Raw genomic sequence first — 17117 nt, 5'->3', positions numbered from 1 at the left:
AAGGATGTTTTTATACCAGGCAGAAAACCCTACCGTATTAGGCACAACCTTTTGGAACTTTTGGTCAATGCTCTTCAACCTTGTATACTCGTTTTGGCTTTCGAACTTTTTTCATCTGAGCGTCACTGGTTAGTCTTGTGTGGACGAAACGCGTGTCTGACGTATTAGATTTTAAACCTGTTTACCTTTTGTTAGCTATTATTCGTGTGTTTCTCTGTCCTATATGTTCTCCCATTTATTTGTATTGTAGTCCTGTCATGTAATGTTGTCATTTTAATGTTACACATTGTCATAAAAGCGGGAGGTTTTGCATGCCACAAAACCAGGTTCAACTCACCATCATTTGTTTTCTTAAAATGTCCTGTACCAAGTCAGGAAAATGGCCATTGTTATATTATAGTTCGTTTCTGTGGGTGTTATATGTTTATGTCGTGTTTCTGTTGTGTCGTAGTTATATTTATATATTTCTTTTTTTATATTTGATGTGTTTTTTTTTCAGTTTTAGTTTGTAACCCGGATTTGTTTTTTTCTCAATCGATTTATGAATTTCGAACAGCAGTATACTACTGTTGCCTTTTTTTATATCTTTACTTACATCTAGAAAATTGATAATGAATATAGGTTGATAACAAAACTTGACAGAGAGATGATTCCACCTTCCTGAATGTTAACCTAATTGTTATGTACTTCTACTTCTATGTGGTTAATCTGCAGTCGAAATTTCCATAACGCAGATAAACTGTGCGAGTGTGTCAATCAGTAAACGCCAAGTTAAAAATAAACAAAAACTTTTGTGTATTAACAGGAACAAAAACAAATAAAATAATGTGATGTTTGCAACAACTGTACAGGGTTAAAATCAGGCATCAATAGTAACGCCAGGAATTGCCACACACAGACCCGGAAAGTATCTGTTGTGGGGGCTTGGATGGCACTTTCAAGTAGTTTGTTCCAGTCAACAAGTGTTCTTGGGATGAAACTGTATTTATAGGCATCCGTTGAAGTGCTGACTCTAGAAAACCTGTCTCTGTGGTATTGTCGGGTTGTTACAGTTAGTCTCCTGATGTAATCTGTAATAATGACTGATGCTTCTCCATGTGGATCGTATATAGGTATATGTATAGCCTGGCTCCTTGTCTTCGTGTTGCTAGTGTTGGCCAGCCAAGTGTCTGTAGGATGTTGGTTACAGTTCCTGGTTTCCGAGAATAGGTTGTTGTTACAAATCGGGAAGCTCTTCGTTGTACCATCACGATTTGGTTAATATGGCACTTTTTATATGGGCCCCACACTGCAGATGCAAACTCAAGGTGAGGTCGAACTAATGTTTTGTATGCGCTCTCTTTTATGTCCTGTGGGCACTTATTGAAGTTCCTTCTTAAAAAATCAAGTGCTCTCTTGGCTTTTGATGTTGCTTATGATGGCCCAATCATGTCCTCTGATAGTTCTAAGCCGAGGTATGGGTAGTGCTAAACTGTTCCCTGGTAATGTCCCATCATATGGTAGTTGTGAACAACAGGATGGCGTTTTCGGGCCACCCAAAGGATGAAACATTTTGCTGGATGGAATGTCATCTGCCAGCGTCTTGCCCATTCTACCAGTTGCGTTAGGTCTTATTGTAGATGCTGGCATGTATCCAAGTTGTGGACGCTTCTGTCCAAGAGGGAGTCGTCAGCAAATAGTCGTAGACTGGTACATGGCGATATAGAATCGCCTATGTCGTTAATATATAGCAGGAAGCATAGGGTCCATGTACCGTCTTCTGGTGTACACCGGAACATACTGCTTCCATATCACTCATTTCACCATCTACCAAAACTCGTTGATTTCTTTTGGTAAGCTATGCGCTCATCCAGTCGAGAACATCTCCGCAGATACCGTAGTAGCTCATTTTTGCAATAGCCTCTGGTGTGGGACTGTGTCAAATGCCTTAGAAAAAATATAGAACACGCATATCTATTTGTGCTCTCATATCTGAAGATCGTGCCACTGATTCTATTGTGTTCACCAGTTGTGTTTCAAAGGAGCGATGTTGTTTGAAACCGGGTTGGTAGTCTAAAATGTTGTGTTTTTCTAACTGGTTTATAACATGGCGGTATATGTTATGTTCCATTGTTTTACAGCATATAGGGGTTAGAGAGACGGGCTTGAAGTTGACTGCTAGTGTGCAATCACCTTTTTTGTAGACAGCTGTAATTTATGAGAAGTTTGCTAGCTTCCAGTCTGATGGTACTGTCCCAGATGCCAAAGCCTGGTTAAATATGTATGATAGAAATGGAGATATTTGGTCCGCTGCCTCTTTTAGGATTCCAGTTGGTATCATGTCTGGCCCCATGTCTTTTGATGTGTCTAGCTTTTTGAGAAGTTTGTTTACGCCATTTTCTGTTACTCTTAGTCTTTCTATGTCGTCGATTTTGCTGTTTCCAAAAGATGGCATTGTTTTCATATCTTCGTCTGTAAATACACTATCGTACTGTTCAACTTCATTAAGTATAGCAGCTTTCCCCTTACTGTCTATTACTTCTGTTCCTGAGCTGTTCTTCAAGGTTGATATGTTGACCGTGTCTTTTTTGTAACAATCCAGCAGCACTTGCATATGCGTATGTATCTCCCGATTTATACAATATTCCAGGGTTTGCATTTCCAATCACGATTATCTTTGATGGAGGGTTGCTGGATACAATGAAGCTATTGAACCAAAAGTTCCAAGTAGTTTAAATGAATTCATCCCGTCGCAAATTGTAAGGACGCCATTATGACCTGATTTGTAATTACTAAGCAACACGAAGGCATGACCTGTTTATACCGGTTTCGTCATTCGTGAATTTAATGTAGCTGCATATATAATGATGCAAAATATGACTGATATCATGTTTATCGAGTTTGAAGATCGGCTTGGTTTTAATTTCTTTGGGTGAGAACCTTTAAACAGAAAATTAAGTAGAAACATTTTCCTACACTCTCAGGCATTGCTCTGGTTTTTGTATGCAGCTTTTTTGTGAAGACTTCCAATTTGAACTTGAGTGTGCATCAGGTTAAACACATTTTTTGGACGGAATTACACTCTTCCTTACAATTTATGTTGACTAACGGAGTACCTGAGATCATGCTGGTTTTGGTAGGGTTAGCGTTGCTAAGTTTTTTGTTGTTGTGTTTAATACTGTTCTCTGTTTGCATTTATGGTGTTTTTTTTGCCTAAAATCGCCCTCCAGTTCGAGACTTCAATTGCTGAAAATCGTGGAAAGAAATTTCATCAGTTGTCATTTGCCCATGACTTCAGATTATTTTGTCATTTTCGCAGATCTGTTTTTTTTCTCATACAAACCAGATTGCATATTTTGCCGTTAATATTGATTCACTTATAAGGTCTTTGCATCGGAACTAAACACATTTATTTAAAAACCAGTTGTTGGCATGACACGGGTTATGTTTTTCTCATATATGTTATGATGGTATGATACTAAACCTCTCACGAGGAGGGTTGTGCCGGATATTCATATGATGAAGACATAATTTTATATCAGTTTAATTGAAGTCTGGAGCTGGCGTGTCAGTTAACTGCTAGTAGTCTGATGTTATTTATGTATTATTGTCATAGTGTTTATTTTCTCTGGTTACATCTTCTGACATCAGACTTGGACTTCTCTTGAACTGAATTTTAATGTGCGTATTGTTATGCGTTTACTTAGAGGTATAGGGGAGGGTTGAGATATCACAAACATGTTTAACCGCGCCACATTTTTGCGCCTGTCCCAAGTCAGGAGCCACTGGCCTTTATTGTATAACTTTTAGTTTCTTGTGTACAATTTGGAGTTTAGTATGGCGTTCATTATCACTGAACTAGTATATATTTGTTTAGGGGCCAGCTGAAGGACGCCTCGGGATGCGGGAATGTCTCGTTGCATTGAAGACCTGTTGGTGACCTTCTGCTGTTGTCTGCTCTATGGTCGGGTTGTTGTCTCTTTGGCACATTCCCCATTTCCATTCTCAATTTTATCTGCAAACTCTAAAAAGATAAGTGCTCCTGATTTTTGAAGATCTGCCCCAACAATTGCATTTCAAATCATTTGATTGACACATTTTGCAGTTTCTGTTTCGTGTATTATACATTTAAAGACAATGTTATAACCGTTCATATGTCATCTACCTTGTTTTATTGGTAACAAATGTACTAAACATTAGATTAATTTCTTTTTCGAACATATTGAGTCTAAGACCTTTAAGGAAACTGACAAAATTCTGCTTTGTCTAGTATACCATTTAATATCTTCGTATCATATTCTAAAAAGTGCCTTTAGTGTTTCTGTTTTCTTTTTCCAAAGATAGTGTTTTGGTTTTATATCTCGTAATTGGTTAGCAATAAACTCATCATTGATACCTGGGTCGAGTTCAATATCGTAGCAGCTACGTAGCGGCTACGTAGCTGGGCCGCGTTCAATATCGTAGCTGCTACGTAGTGCTACGTAGATTTTGACTATTGAACGTGTAGCTATAGACTAGCTGCTACACAAATATTGATAGCAGCTACGTAGCCGCTACGTAGCTGCTACGATATTGAACTCAACCCTGCTATCAATATCTATGTAGAAACTATAGGCTAGCTACACGTTCAATAGACACAAATCTAAGTAGCACTACATAGCAGCTACAATATTGAACGCGGCCCAGTATAGTCTTTTGAGCATATGTGAGTGATATTTCACAGATAAGCGTGTTCAATGTTGAGTTCAAGATCGTAGCAGCTATATAGGGCTACGTAGATTTATGACTTTTGAACGTGTAGCTAGCCTAGCTGCTACATAGATATTAATAGCAGCTAGGCTAGCTACTCGTTCAGTAGACACAAATCTACGTAGCCCTACGTAGCCGCTACGATATTAAACGGAACCCTGCTGTTTGACGGATGGTTGTTTTGTTAAGGTTAAAGCTAATTCGAAATCATTTTCTTATCTCTAGCCGCCATACTTTTTCAATATCTTTCTTTCAAAAGTGATTGCATTGCTGTCGTGTTTTCTTTCAAGCATTGTATACTATATTTCAGATTAGATAACTATGCGAACTTTCATTTTCATTATCAGTGACAAAGGAACATTGGCGAGCCTACATCTTCATCGTTCATCCCAGGGCTTGAACACTTCACTATATTGTTCTAGGTTTTTCTTGTAAAAGTAAAATCATTCATTTGAGAAGCCTTTGTTTTCAGCAAAAATATGATCGCCTTGGTTCCCAATTGTTGAATAGTTCATATGGTGGTGGTGCTACTGGTTTTTGTTAAAAAAAACATGACGTGTCTTCTGGATTAGAGAAGCAATATACTTGAAGGACAAACAAACAACATTCAAATAAACAGTAGAATATACCACTGTTGAAAAGTCGCTTGATGGAAAACAAATTCGGGTTACAAACTAAAACAAAGGGAAACACATCATCTATAAGAGGAAAACAAAGGAACTATAGAAGTACTATGCAAAAAAATCAGACGTCAACATACATAGAAACGCACTATTTGATAACAACTGCAATGTTCCTGACTTGGTACATGACCTTTTAAGAAATAAATGGTGGCTATGATTTTTTCGACGAACCACCAAGCTTTGTTCTACAATCAAACTGTAACTCTGGCCTTTGTTAGTCTTGTAGGTTTTTTTAATTTCTTAGTTCATTTATATGTTTTTGAGTTTAAGTGTGACGTCCATTTTCACTGAACCTTTACTCAGTTTTGTTTAGGGACCAGCTGAGGACCACCTCCGGGTGCGAGATTTTCTCGCTGTGTTGAACCCCTTCGGCTGTTGTCTGCTCTTTGGTCGGGTTGTTGTCTCTAAGACACATTCCCCATTTCCATTCTCAATTTTATTAAGATGATGTCTGGGATTGCTGTGTGATCTAATATAAAATTATCATGGAACATCATAATAAAATTCCTTAAACTTTTCAACCGAGATATGAGGCATATCTATTCATATTATATTGTATACTGACTGTGGAAAAAGTATTTCGTGCCAGAATCAGGTTGAATTGGGGTATAAATGACGACTTTCCAGGAAACAGGAAAAGAACATTTGTTTTTTTCAATTTCTGTACATGTATGATAAAAGTTGAAAACAGCAAAAAGTGTTTGCTAGAATGCACAATTCATAGATGCATTGATCCTCCCACTGAAATATCATTATACACATGTATCAGGTTGTGGGCGTCTCGGATAGTTGTAAAAAAAAATGCATTTTTGAAGTTGTACAAAAGTTATTGTTGAAACAGGACGGTTTGATTTTCTACATTACTCGGTCTTTAAAAAGGTTGAAAACGGAACTGTTTAATGTGTTTATCACACTTACTAATGAATATATGTATAGCTAATTTGACATAATTTGATTCAATTGTCGATCAGGCTTATTTTTAAAGCTTACTGGCAATCCATAGAAAAAACACATCAATTGTAAATTGCACATTGTTGTGTTTCTTTTTTTTAAAGACAACATTTTGTACCAGTTTAATTCATTTTCACATAAATTTTGATGATACGTCCTGACAAATACACACATTTGCTTCAAACAAAACTGAACTAAAATCATATAGACACAAATATCCATTCTGAGGCAGCATGTCTGTTAATACTAATATTTTAGCATACAGTCACTAAGATATTCATCACACTGTCAAAGCTTATTTTTCAAAATTCGTACAATATCTGCAATTATTTTAACACCAATGTCCATTTTCAGAGGCCCATGGGGAAACATTAAAGCATTGTGAAATCCTTCAGGATAATGAGCCAGTTCTGTTTTAACATTTAAGTATTTGAGTTTCTCGTGAAACATTATACCATCATCACGTATAAAATCATATCCACATGTCATGATGTAAGTAAACGGAAGTCCTGATAAAGTCTCGTCATCCGCTATCAATGGCGAAATTAAAGGTTCTTTAAGATATCCTTCTACTTTTTTAAATAATTCTTGATTTCCAAAATCTTTCTTATATTCAATATTTTCCCATAAGTCCTTCGTTCGAACGTACTTTTTTGGCATCCATTTTTTCTGATCGACGCTGTCAAAATATTTAGACTTTTTGAATTCAGGTGATGTGTGATTGTTTATCAAAAATTGATGTGCGTACGCAGGTGATAAATTGAGATAGTTTGTAAGAAAAACCAAGGAATTCGGAGAATTTATACTCTTGTTAAGGTAAAGGACATTTTCCATATATCCTGTCGTCTGCCAATTTATAATTTGCAAAACGGGAACAAGCACGAGTTGTAAAGCTATCCGTTTTTGAAGTCGAAGGGATATTGCTGCCGCCATGTTTCCTCCAGCACTGTCGCCTCCTATGGCAACTCGCGACGAATCAACACCTAGTGTGTCACTGTTATCTAAGACATACTCCACAACATCGAAGCAATCGTTTAGTGGTACTGGAAACGGATGCTGTGGACTGAGTCTGTAGCTTAAATATAAAAATAGATAAAATTGAGAATGGAAAAGGGGAATGTGTCAAATCGACAACAACCTGACCATAGAGCAGACAACATTGTAAATACAATGGGGCACACTATGTAACAATTAGTACACAACGTCTTTATTTCGATCAAATTTGACGGGTTTTTGTTTGAGTTAGAGGTTACAAGCTTGCCAGGTCGCAGTTCGTCCGCCAAACCCCTCGAAATCGCAGGTCGCCCCAAACACCTCGAGATCGCAGGACGCCCGCCAAACACCACGAAATTGCAGGACGCCCGCCAAACCCCTCGAAATCGCAGGTCAGATTGGATTCATGTTGAAGCAAACAATGCATTTCAGGAAATAATCTACAAACTGCAATGTATATGGCTTTTTTTTCTCATCTACGACGAAAGTCGCGGAAAGTGGGACATATGAATTGCTTTTCCCTAGGTCAGAGTCTATTGTCTTTCAATAAACAAGCAATGTTCAATGCCATGTTTTCTTTCAATTAATAAGCAATGTTCAATGCCATGTTTTCTTTCAATTAATTAAGCAATGTTTAATGCCGAGTTTTCTCCTTAAGCAAGTAGATAGGAACTACTTGTGATAGATTAATGATGGTTTTTATAAATTCGCATCACTATCAGATCATATCAGTTTAATGACTATTTCGAGGTCCTATATTCAATGTTATGGTCCAGCGACTTTGAATTATTGCTTTCAATCATAGGTTTTTTTTAATTTTTTGCCGACAGGTGAGACATAGTTTGTTCAATATTACGTTTCGTTTTCTACCTTTTAGATAGAACTGTTGTTGGGCACTCAACTCAAATATATAAAGCCTACTAAAACAAAGTCAGCTCATAGAGCAGCAGGTGTCAAGAAAAGGTAAAGATACATGTTGAAAACTATTGAAAGCTATGGTGGCCGGATGCGGCCATTTCGCCTTTTCGCGTTTTACGCGTTATCTCCTTTCACTTTCACGCGAAATCAAGAAATCGAGAAATCGGGAAATCGGGAAATCGAGAAATCGAGAAAGCGAAATCGAGAAATCGGGAAATCGGGAAGTCGAGAAATCAAGAAAGCAAAAACGCGAAATCGAGAAATCGGGAAATCGAAAAATCGGGAAATCTATTTCATTTCCCGTTTTCGCGTTTTTGCTTCTTGATTTCTCAATTTCGCGTTTTCGCTTTCTCGCTTTCCCGCTTTCCCGATTTCCTGATTTCTCAATTTCTCGATTTCGCTTTCTCGATTTTTCGATTTCCCGATTTTCCGATTTCCCGATTTCTCGATTTCGCGATTTCGCGTTTGCAAAGTGAAAGGAGAAAACGCGAAAACGCGAAAAGGCGAAATGGCCGCATCCGGCCACCATAGAAAGCAGCTGTGAAAAATCATTAAATTCTATACTGAGTAGTATTCAAACAAGAATGTGTCCACTCACACTATCATTCTCTATGTTTACTGGACCGTGAAATTGGGATAAAGACTCTTATTTGTCATTTAAAATAAAATTAGAAAGACCATATCATATGGAACATGTATACTAATTTTAAGTTGCTTGGACTTCAACTCCATCAAAAACTACCTTGACCAATACTTTAACCTGAAGCGGGACAGATAGACGGACGAACACACGGTACGACGAACGAACGGACCCACAGACCAGAAAACATAATGCCCCGCTATTATTGTAGGTGGGGCATACACAAATTATAGATCGGGCTGTAAAATGGTAAATAAGTATAATTGAAAATAGATTAAATATGAGTAACAATGAATGTGTGAGGAAATAAATTTTACTTTATTAAGTATATTTACAAATGAATTTAATCAATTCTTTACAACTTTAATTTAGAGTCGCTTTAATGTAAAATATTCTCAAATTATGGATTGTCCGTTTTACCAAAAATAAAGTAAATTTTTAATATACATGGACATCACATATATTGTTTGATGTATTATTTAATTATTCGTAACTGGATAAGGTTCAATCCATATACATGTATCAATCGATTTATCTGTGTATTCGATATGACCGAAGAAAAGTTGCATTACGAACTTGTAAAGTGTTTAACTTAGCTTGAGGCTTGACATGTAATATTGACCTTTAATAACATTTATCTATAGTGACCGTTATAACGTAACTTACTTTATTAAGTATATTTACAAATGAATTTAATCAATTCTTTACAACTTTAATTTAAAGTCGCTTTAATGTAAAATATTCTCAAATTATGGATTGTCCGTTTTACCAAAAATAAAGTAAAATTTATTTCCTCACAATTGTATCACATTTGAGAATAATATTTTTTAAAATTATACGTAAAACTATTACCTGTATATAAAAATATTGCTATATCGAAACAATAATGTATCGGTGAAATACAAGATAAGTTTTAGTATCTTGACCACTGCGAAATAAAATCCGTAATAAAGATTATCATCAAGAAAAAAATGTAACAAGTCTCCAATCCGGTCATTTTGAAAATGGATAAACTTACAATTTTTGTTTTACATAATATGTTCTTTCAATATATATACAAAAATCCTTTAATCACGTTATTGGTGATTAGTTAAGCAGCTGGTGTTTGATAAAGACAAACAAATGTGAGCGTTTTGATGATGTAATATAACAACAGTAGCTGGTACCTACTCAACTGATATTACAACAACCTCGCTTTCCCGAGAGATCTTCCTCATGATTGGGTCATAACAATCTGAAAAAAACAGTAATTCTTTTAAAGTAGCAGCCCAAAATATGTATACGAAAACAATCAGTGAAACACAGTTATAGCATACAACAGCAACCAACGACAACTACTTACTAGAAGGTCCGACTATGAGAAAAAAATCAAACAGAATATGGCCTGGTACAGTTGTTTCACTTTGCATTTGATTTCAGAATGTCCCAGCTCTTTCATGCTTGATCTTAAATATTTGTACGGAATTAGTAGATAATGTCGAATGAAATTACACACAGGGTTAACATAAAATTAAAGGACAAAGCAATCCCAAGGACATCAAGAGGTAAACACACGGTCTTCGACAATATATCCTAATAACATTTGTGATGCCTTAAAGGACTAAAATTTTCAAAAGACATTCAGAGGTAAATAAAAAGGTCTTTAGCAATACACCATTAAATAGATATATGAAGATACAAATGAGTGCCAATGAGACAAATCTCCATCCAAATCACAATTTGTAAAAAAAACACCACATTATATGTCACAGTACGGTCCTCAACGTGGAACCTTGGTTATCACCGAACAGCAAGCTATAAAGGAACCCAACATGTAAAACCATTCAAAAGGGAAACCAGCGGTCTTATATATATATATATAAAAAAAAAAAAAAAAACAGAAATACTTATTAACCACATCAACAAACGACAACCACCGAAATATTATGTTCCTGAATTAGGACAGGTGCAAACAAATGCAGCGGGTTAAAACGTTTTAAATTAAAGTTTATATTATGTTTTGAGCCTTAAAGTCCCCCAGTATATACAAGGAGTAAACATATTTACCAGCCGAAAGTAAGCTCCATCCTCCTCCGTGAAAATACACAAGTACGGGTCTTTTCTTTTTACCAAGACTGTTCGCTGGCTGGTATATTTTTACTCTCACATCACGAAGTTTAGTATCAGTTATCTGTAAAAATACAACATCTAGCTTAATTCCCAGTAGAATTTTAGTGACAGGTCATCTTCACAAGATATCAGAAAGAGAACCGTAATGACCTTGCAGAATGACATTTTAGTCTTTGAGAAGATGTTAATGAATTCTGTTTCACATAATTAAAAATAAATCCAGTCAGTAGGGCGCACAACTTGTACCCATATGCATATCGACTGTATTTTGAAAAAACAACCCACCTTCGACTTATTTCACTTTAGTAATATGGCTAACACAACACATATTTAATTATTTTTGCAAGCATTTACGGAATAGATTTTGTTTTAAATGAAGGCACCCAGAAAGACACCTTTTTCATAAATAAGTCAACATTACAAGCTTTGCTTACAAAATCTTGAGGAAAGATGAAAATAATTAAATTGTTTTATAATGTAAAAGGCACTCAATGTCCTACCAGCTAAGACAATAGACATAATGGGACATGTTTTATTTGTATATTCTAGCCTACTCGTATTTTGAACTCTTGAAATACAAACATTTTGTCTCATTAAAATGTGCAGGAAAATCAGTTTCTATTGTTATATTATGACAGACTCTGTTGCATATATATATAAACCATGAACTCTCGCATTATAAATGTTCATAACGCATTTAGACCATAAACTTAAAAAATTACCCGATTCAGTAACCTGTACAGGATATATAGTAACATTTTAGACTTTCTCTAAGAACATCCTTTTTTGTTTGTGTGAAATCTTTTATCATCAGTTGTCAATATTAAAATAAACTTTTTGCTGTTTTTGTGCCTTATTTTAATTGGGATTCGTAATAATTATTGAAATAAAAGTTGTTAATAAAAAACAACAAAAAATTTCATATAATTTATATTTGAATAAGCAGACACAGATCGACATCTTAATCAGTTGACACTTATTTTCATCATGCAGGGACTTTTATAGATCTGTTGACATATATTTAGATAAGTTGACATATATTTAGATAATATAAAAAAGAAGATGTGGTATGATTGCCAATGAGACAACTGTCCTCAAAAGACCAAAATGACACAGACATTAACAACTATAGGTCACCGTACGGCCTTCAGTAATGAGCAAAGCCCATACCGCATAGTCCGCTATAAAAGACCCCGATAAGACAATGTAAAACAATTCAAACGAGAAAACTAACGGCCTTATTTATGTAAAAAGTTAACATATATTTGAATCCGTATACCAGTATATCCTTAACTAGTCTAACTGACAAAATGTCAGACAAAAAGATTCGGTCATTTAGAAATTTAAATATTTTTAGTTGAAAATAAAGTAGAAAATTTCAAATTTCTTTTTCTGTCGGACAAACCCTAAAACAGTTTGGCAGAGACTGGAATACAAATAATTTGATTCGTAGAAATTTGTATATTGAAACCAGTAGACATTTATTTGGATATTAAGTCGGCATGTTTCTAGATCTGGAGACATGTATTTGGATCAGTTGACCATTATTTTGATCATGCAGTTGACTTTTTTTTCGGATCTGTTTGAATCCATATACAAATAGCCGATCAGTAGAACATTTGTAGATCGGGATCAGCAGACACATGTTTAGATATAAAGTGGAAATACATTTGGTTCAGTTGACACATTTTTAGATCTGAAGACATATTTTTGGATCAGTTGACATATTTGTTTTTATTGTAAATAACCATAGATGACGTTTTAATGACATCTCATATTCCACATGATTAGTGTTTTTTTCTCTTTTCTCGAACTATTCTTACTTGTAGTCTGGAATCTACACCGGAACCCCATGGGAAACCCGTCGTCATGGTGAGTATGAACCAATCACCTATCTTCCTGTCGGCTGCTGAAAAATATTCGATCAGTCCTAATGAGGTCATACCAGACATCTGAAGGAAAAAAAATATATGTGCACATTTATGACTCGTAGTTAAAAATCCTGGTAATTTAATTTTGAATGTAACACGTCTTCTGGTAGGCTGACAGTGTTTTGTCTATCAGCTCATAAACATAATTTTGTCATGTGACCGTGACGTCATCAACGTTTTTCATGATGTAATCCGGTTCTAACTCCTACATTACAGATACTGCGTTTAAAAATGACTCAGACATAATATAACAGAATTATTGCCATTCTTTAAGACAGAATATTCCATGAAATTATCGCCAATTTGTAAGACAGAATGTAACGGAATTATCGCTAATCTCTAGTTTCTTTTTATTTTTTAGTGTCCGAAAGGACAAAATAAAACACATTGATTTAACACATCGATGAATAAGGGAACGCAACAGATCAACCTGGCATTACACTTTGTTTAATGTGTTTCCAAAATGAGAGTAATATTTTCAATTAATTGCAAATGATAAAGTTTTTTTTTTATATAATTCATTTTCAGAAATAATATCTTCGAGCAATATGAAACCACAAACATTTTTTTACATAAATAAGGCCGTTAGTTTTCTCGTTTGCATTGTTTTACATTGTCTTATCGGGGCCTATTATAGCTGACTATGCGGTATGGGCTTTGCTCATTGTTGAAGGCCGTACGGTGACCTATAGTTGTTAATGTCTGTGTCGTTTTGGTCTTTTGTGGATAGTTGTCTCATTGGCAATCATACCACATCTTCTTTTTTATATAAACAGGTAAGATTTAAACCAGAGTAAACAAGGACGCAATAACATTTTACTCGGGAGGGAAATGTCGTATTCAATTCAGTCTGGCTTAAATATAGAAATACAACACTAAGACGTTATGCGCTGAAATGAGAAAAAATGCCTATAGCTACATTACAATGTAAAGTTAAAGCGAACTAAAATGTTAAGGCCGATTCTGATTATTATCTTAGGTCAAATCTTCTGACCAAATTTTAAAGACAAACCGGGCAGGTTTCCTTTAAAAGATGTACAATAGAACAAACTGTCTTCCCATTATAAATCTAATTAAAACATACACAAATACAAGCAACCTTTTTCTTTCCTTTATTCAAACAGATCAAATATAAAAAAAAAGAAGATGTGGTATGATTGCCAATGAGACAACTCTCCACAAGAGACCAAATGACACAGAAATGATCAAATATAGGTCACCGTACGGCCTTCAACGATGAGCAAAGCCTATACCACAAAGTCAGCTATAAAAGGCCCCAAAATATCACAATATCAGTCTTGTATTGTCTCTCATAATAACGTGTCAAATAGCTCAGTTAAATTACCAAATACAGTTATAATACTTACAACGTGTCCGTATGTTTTCATAAAAGCGTCCATTATTTTAAGTTTTAATTTTTGTGGGAATGGTTCCGGTACATGAGCGTCCAAGTAAAAATACAAAAAGACGCTTAGCAAAACTGCCACTATAGTAAACGTTGTACGAGAAGCCATGTTTATAATCCATATGTGCGAAAGAGTTAAAGTCCAACCAATGATGACAAACTAATGACATATTTACACTATAGGATGTAGATAGCACAAAAGGAGGGACGTTTTGTTAGTGTAGTGTTATCATATACTTAATCAAGGGGGTCACATTACCTACTTGAGATATCTTAAGGTCTACTTAAATTGATAAATAAATCAGGCTCTATATTTTCTAATTGACATATAGATCTACATCCGATATAAAAATAAATGTATTCCAAAAATAATTTAAGTACATGTATTTATTTATATCGCACTTCATTTGTCACTTGAAATTGTGTAAATCACGTGACAACGACAGTATCATAGACATGTGAATCAATATGTAAGTCGTTCACCAACAAAAAAAAAAATGATTTCTTGTTAGTGAAATAAAGTTGATTTAACAGTAAAAACAGAAACATATACACAAACATTTTTTTTTCCTTAAGGTTCTTTTTGACCATGACGAAGCATACTATGCCCAGTTTTCGTAACAACCTTCATCGAATGACCATGATAATAATGACTAAAACATTTAACCGTAGACAAATTTACTGTAAAAAAAAAAACTATATCCATTCATCAGTAATACACAGGAACATATTTTTTTCTTTCAAATTTTGGATCTCTTCGTTGTAAACAAATCTTCTGTCCAAGTTTCATAAAGCAGTGAGGATGTTTGACAAAGTTGTTGTTCTAAAAAAGACAATATCAAAATTCTAACCGAAAAAAAAGGTCATTTATCATATTGAAAAAATAAAGATTTTTTTTTTCAAATGCTGTTGCCATGGATACTGGCTTTTGATAAAGTAGAAGGCCATATCACAGTATAATAAAACTCAAAAAAGGTTTGGAGATTTTTTAATTAAAAATATATCCAAATATGAACTGCAAAAATATGGTTCAGTTGTCATTAAGACTGAAAAATGAAGATTTTTTTAAACAAATTTTCATTTCCGAAACCCCTTTTGAATTGTTACTATATATATGTACATATGATAAAGATAAACATTTATCTCAAATGTCCCAATTATTGGTGAACTTTACCAGAAATCCATGCAACCGCATTAGTCCATCCATTAATTTAAATTTGAAGTCCTCCGGGAATTCATCTGGTACAGGTGTTTCCAAGAAGACATAAAGAAACAATGCAACCCATAAAACAAGCACAGAACAAACGATAACGAAGACACGGAATCGTAACTTCATTTCAAATATACGTTCCTTAATAAATAGTATGTTTTCACAAAGATTGGGTTGAGATAACAAGCTTTGGTCAAAATGTTTAAGATAAGACCATTTGAGGTATCTGAAGGGATTGTAAAGTTGAGTAACACTTTACATGAAATAAAATAAATAAATAGATAAATAAATATACGTAATCATGATTCATAATACCACACCGGGACCATGTCAGATATTTTAATCACCACGTTAGGTCTTCAGGAACAATTATTTTAATTTAATTGAAAAACAAAAAATAAGGAGATGTGGTACGATAAACAATTAGACACATATCAATCAAAGTTCAAATGATGTGGATATAAACAACTAAAGGCAACCGTATGGCCTTCAAAAATGAGATAAACCCATACTGTATAGTCGGCTATAAAAGGCTCCAACATTAAAAATATGTAATACTAGTAAACAGAATATGTTTGTTAGCTTTACTCACATCTAACCACATGCCTTGGGATCGTTGTGTAACAGTACAACTTATAGGAACAAACTACTTATAGGTTAGACAATACTTGGTCATGTTTTATGAAGATTTAAGCCGAAATCCCAAGTATTGTATGACCAATTTAGAACAAGTCATATTCACACTTTCGAGTGACCTTACAAAATTATCCTTTCCCATTGTAATATTCAAACCTAAATAAGAGTTCACTTTTTATAACGAACTTCTGTAAATGTAAAACAAAGGTAATCATCATTTCAATGGATGGAATGAAATAGCACTGACATAGTTTGTGAGGACCAAAAGGTTAAATTGTTTTTTTTTCTGTTTTCAGGTAAAATTTAATACATATATATCTTAAGGTGGCTCGGCCCTTTACCAATGCGCATATTTTAACGCATGTTTCTTACGACGAGTGCCTTGGAAACGGTCGCTTTAAGGGGTCTTCTCAAAAATAGCTTTGACGACCTTGGAACGCGGGCGTGTATGAAAGCACCCTTGACGATGTAAACAAGTGAGGCTAAACGTTCTTCAAAACAGGAAATACGAACGGTCAGAAATTCACAGTGCTTTCTTCATTTTTCGCATAAAAGTTTAAATAAATACTGACAAAGTCACATGTATGACGTCGACGCTTCGCTCCCAAAACGCATTCTTATCTTACACGGTCGCCTCTTGGGTCCGTTCGTACCATATTTTGAATTCACTTAATTACCAGTTGAATTAAATGATGTCGTGGATATTTATTTTTGAAAATGTTTTGCCAATGACGCAATGATTAACTGTAAACAAATGATAGCGATGTAAACAACTTCATGTCATCGTACAGCTTTCAAAAACAGGTAAACTTGTGACCCGTATCGGAGACATATATGTGTAAATATGTCTCTGCCCGTATAGTATGGTTTAAAACACCGGGGCGGGTTTGTTATCATGATATAATCCGTTTGG

At 34.9% G+C, this 17117-nt stretch overlaps 1 protein-coding gene across 2 annotated transcripts; it reads right to left on the bottom strand.

The window, feature by feature from the left end:
• Positions 1-6424: 6424 nt before the first annotated feature.
• LOC143075200 (arylacetamide deacetylase-like) lies at positions 6425-15740 on the bottom strand. 2 transcript variants are annotated; one of them, XM_076250542.1, is made up of 5 exons: positions 15533-15740; positions 12846-12974; positions 10960-11083; positions 10084-10147; positions 6425-7437 (listed from the first exon to the last, which is right to left on the bottom strand). In XM_076250542.1, exons 1-5 carry the CDS (start codon positions 15692-15694, stop codon positions 6651-6653), a joined length of 1266 nt encoding a protein of 421 aa, XP_076106657.1. In that variant the 5' UTR covers positions 15695-15740; the 3' UTR covers positions 6425-6650. The 2 variants fall into 2 exon arrangements, with proteins under 2 accessions (XP_076106657.1, XP_076106658.1); XM_076250543.1 differs by lacking the exon at positions 15533-15740 and adding an exon at positions 14321-14523.
• Positions 15741-17117: the final 1377 nt, after the last annotated feature.

Source organism: Mytilus galloprovincialis, chromosome 5 (assembly GCF_965363235.1).
Source record: "Mytilus galloprovincialis chromosome 5, xbMytGall1.hap1.1, whole genome shotgun sequence".
Classification (NCBI taxonomy): domain Eukaryota; kingdom Metazoa; phylum Mollusca; class Bivalvia; order Mytilida; family Mytilidae; genus Mytilus; species Mytilus galloprovincialis.
This window is presented reverse-complemented; position numbering and strand designations above follow the sequence as displayed.

Coding starts and splice junctions, on each gene's coding strand:
- LOC143075200 (XM_076250542.1), bottom strand. CDS start 15,694: ATGAAGTTACGATTCCGTGTCTTCGTTATCGTTTGTTCTGTGCTTGTT. Junction 12,975..15,532: donor TGCGGTTGCATGGATTTCTG/GTAAAGTTCACC, acceptor TTTTTCCTTCAG/ATGTCTGGTATGACCTCATT. Junction 11,084..12,845: donor GTGTAGATTCCAGACTACAA/GTAAGAATAGTT, acceptor GTATTTTTACAG/ATAACTGATACTAAACTTCG.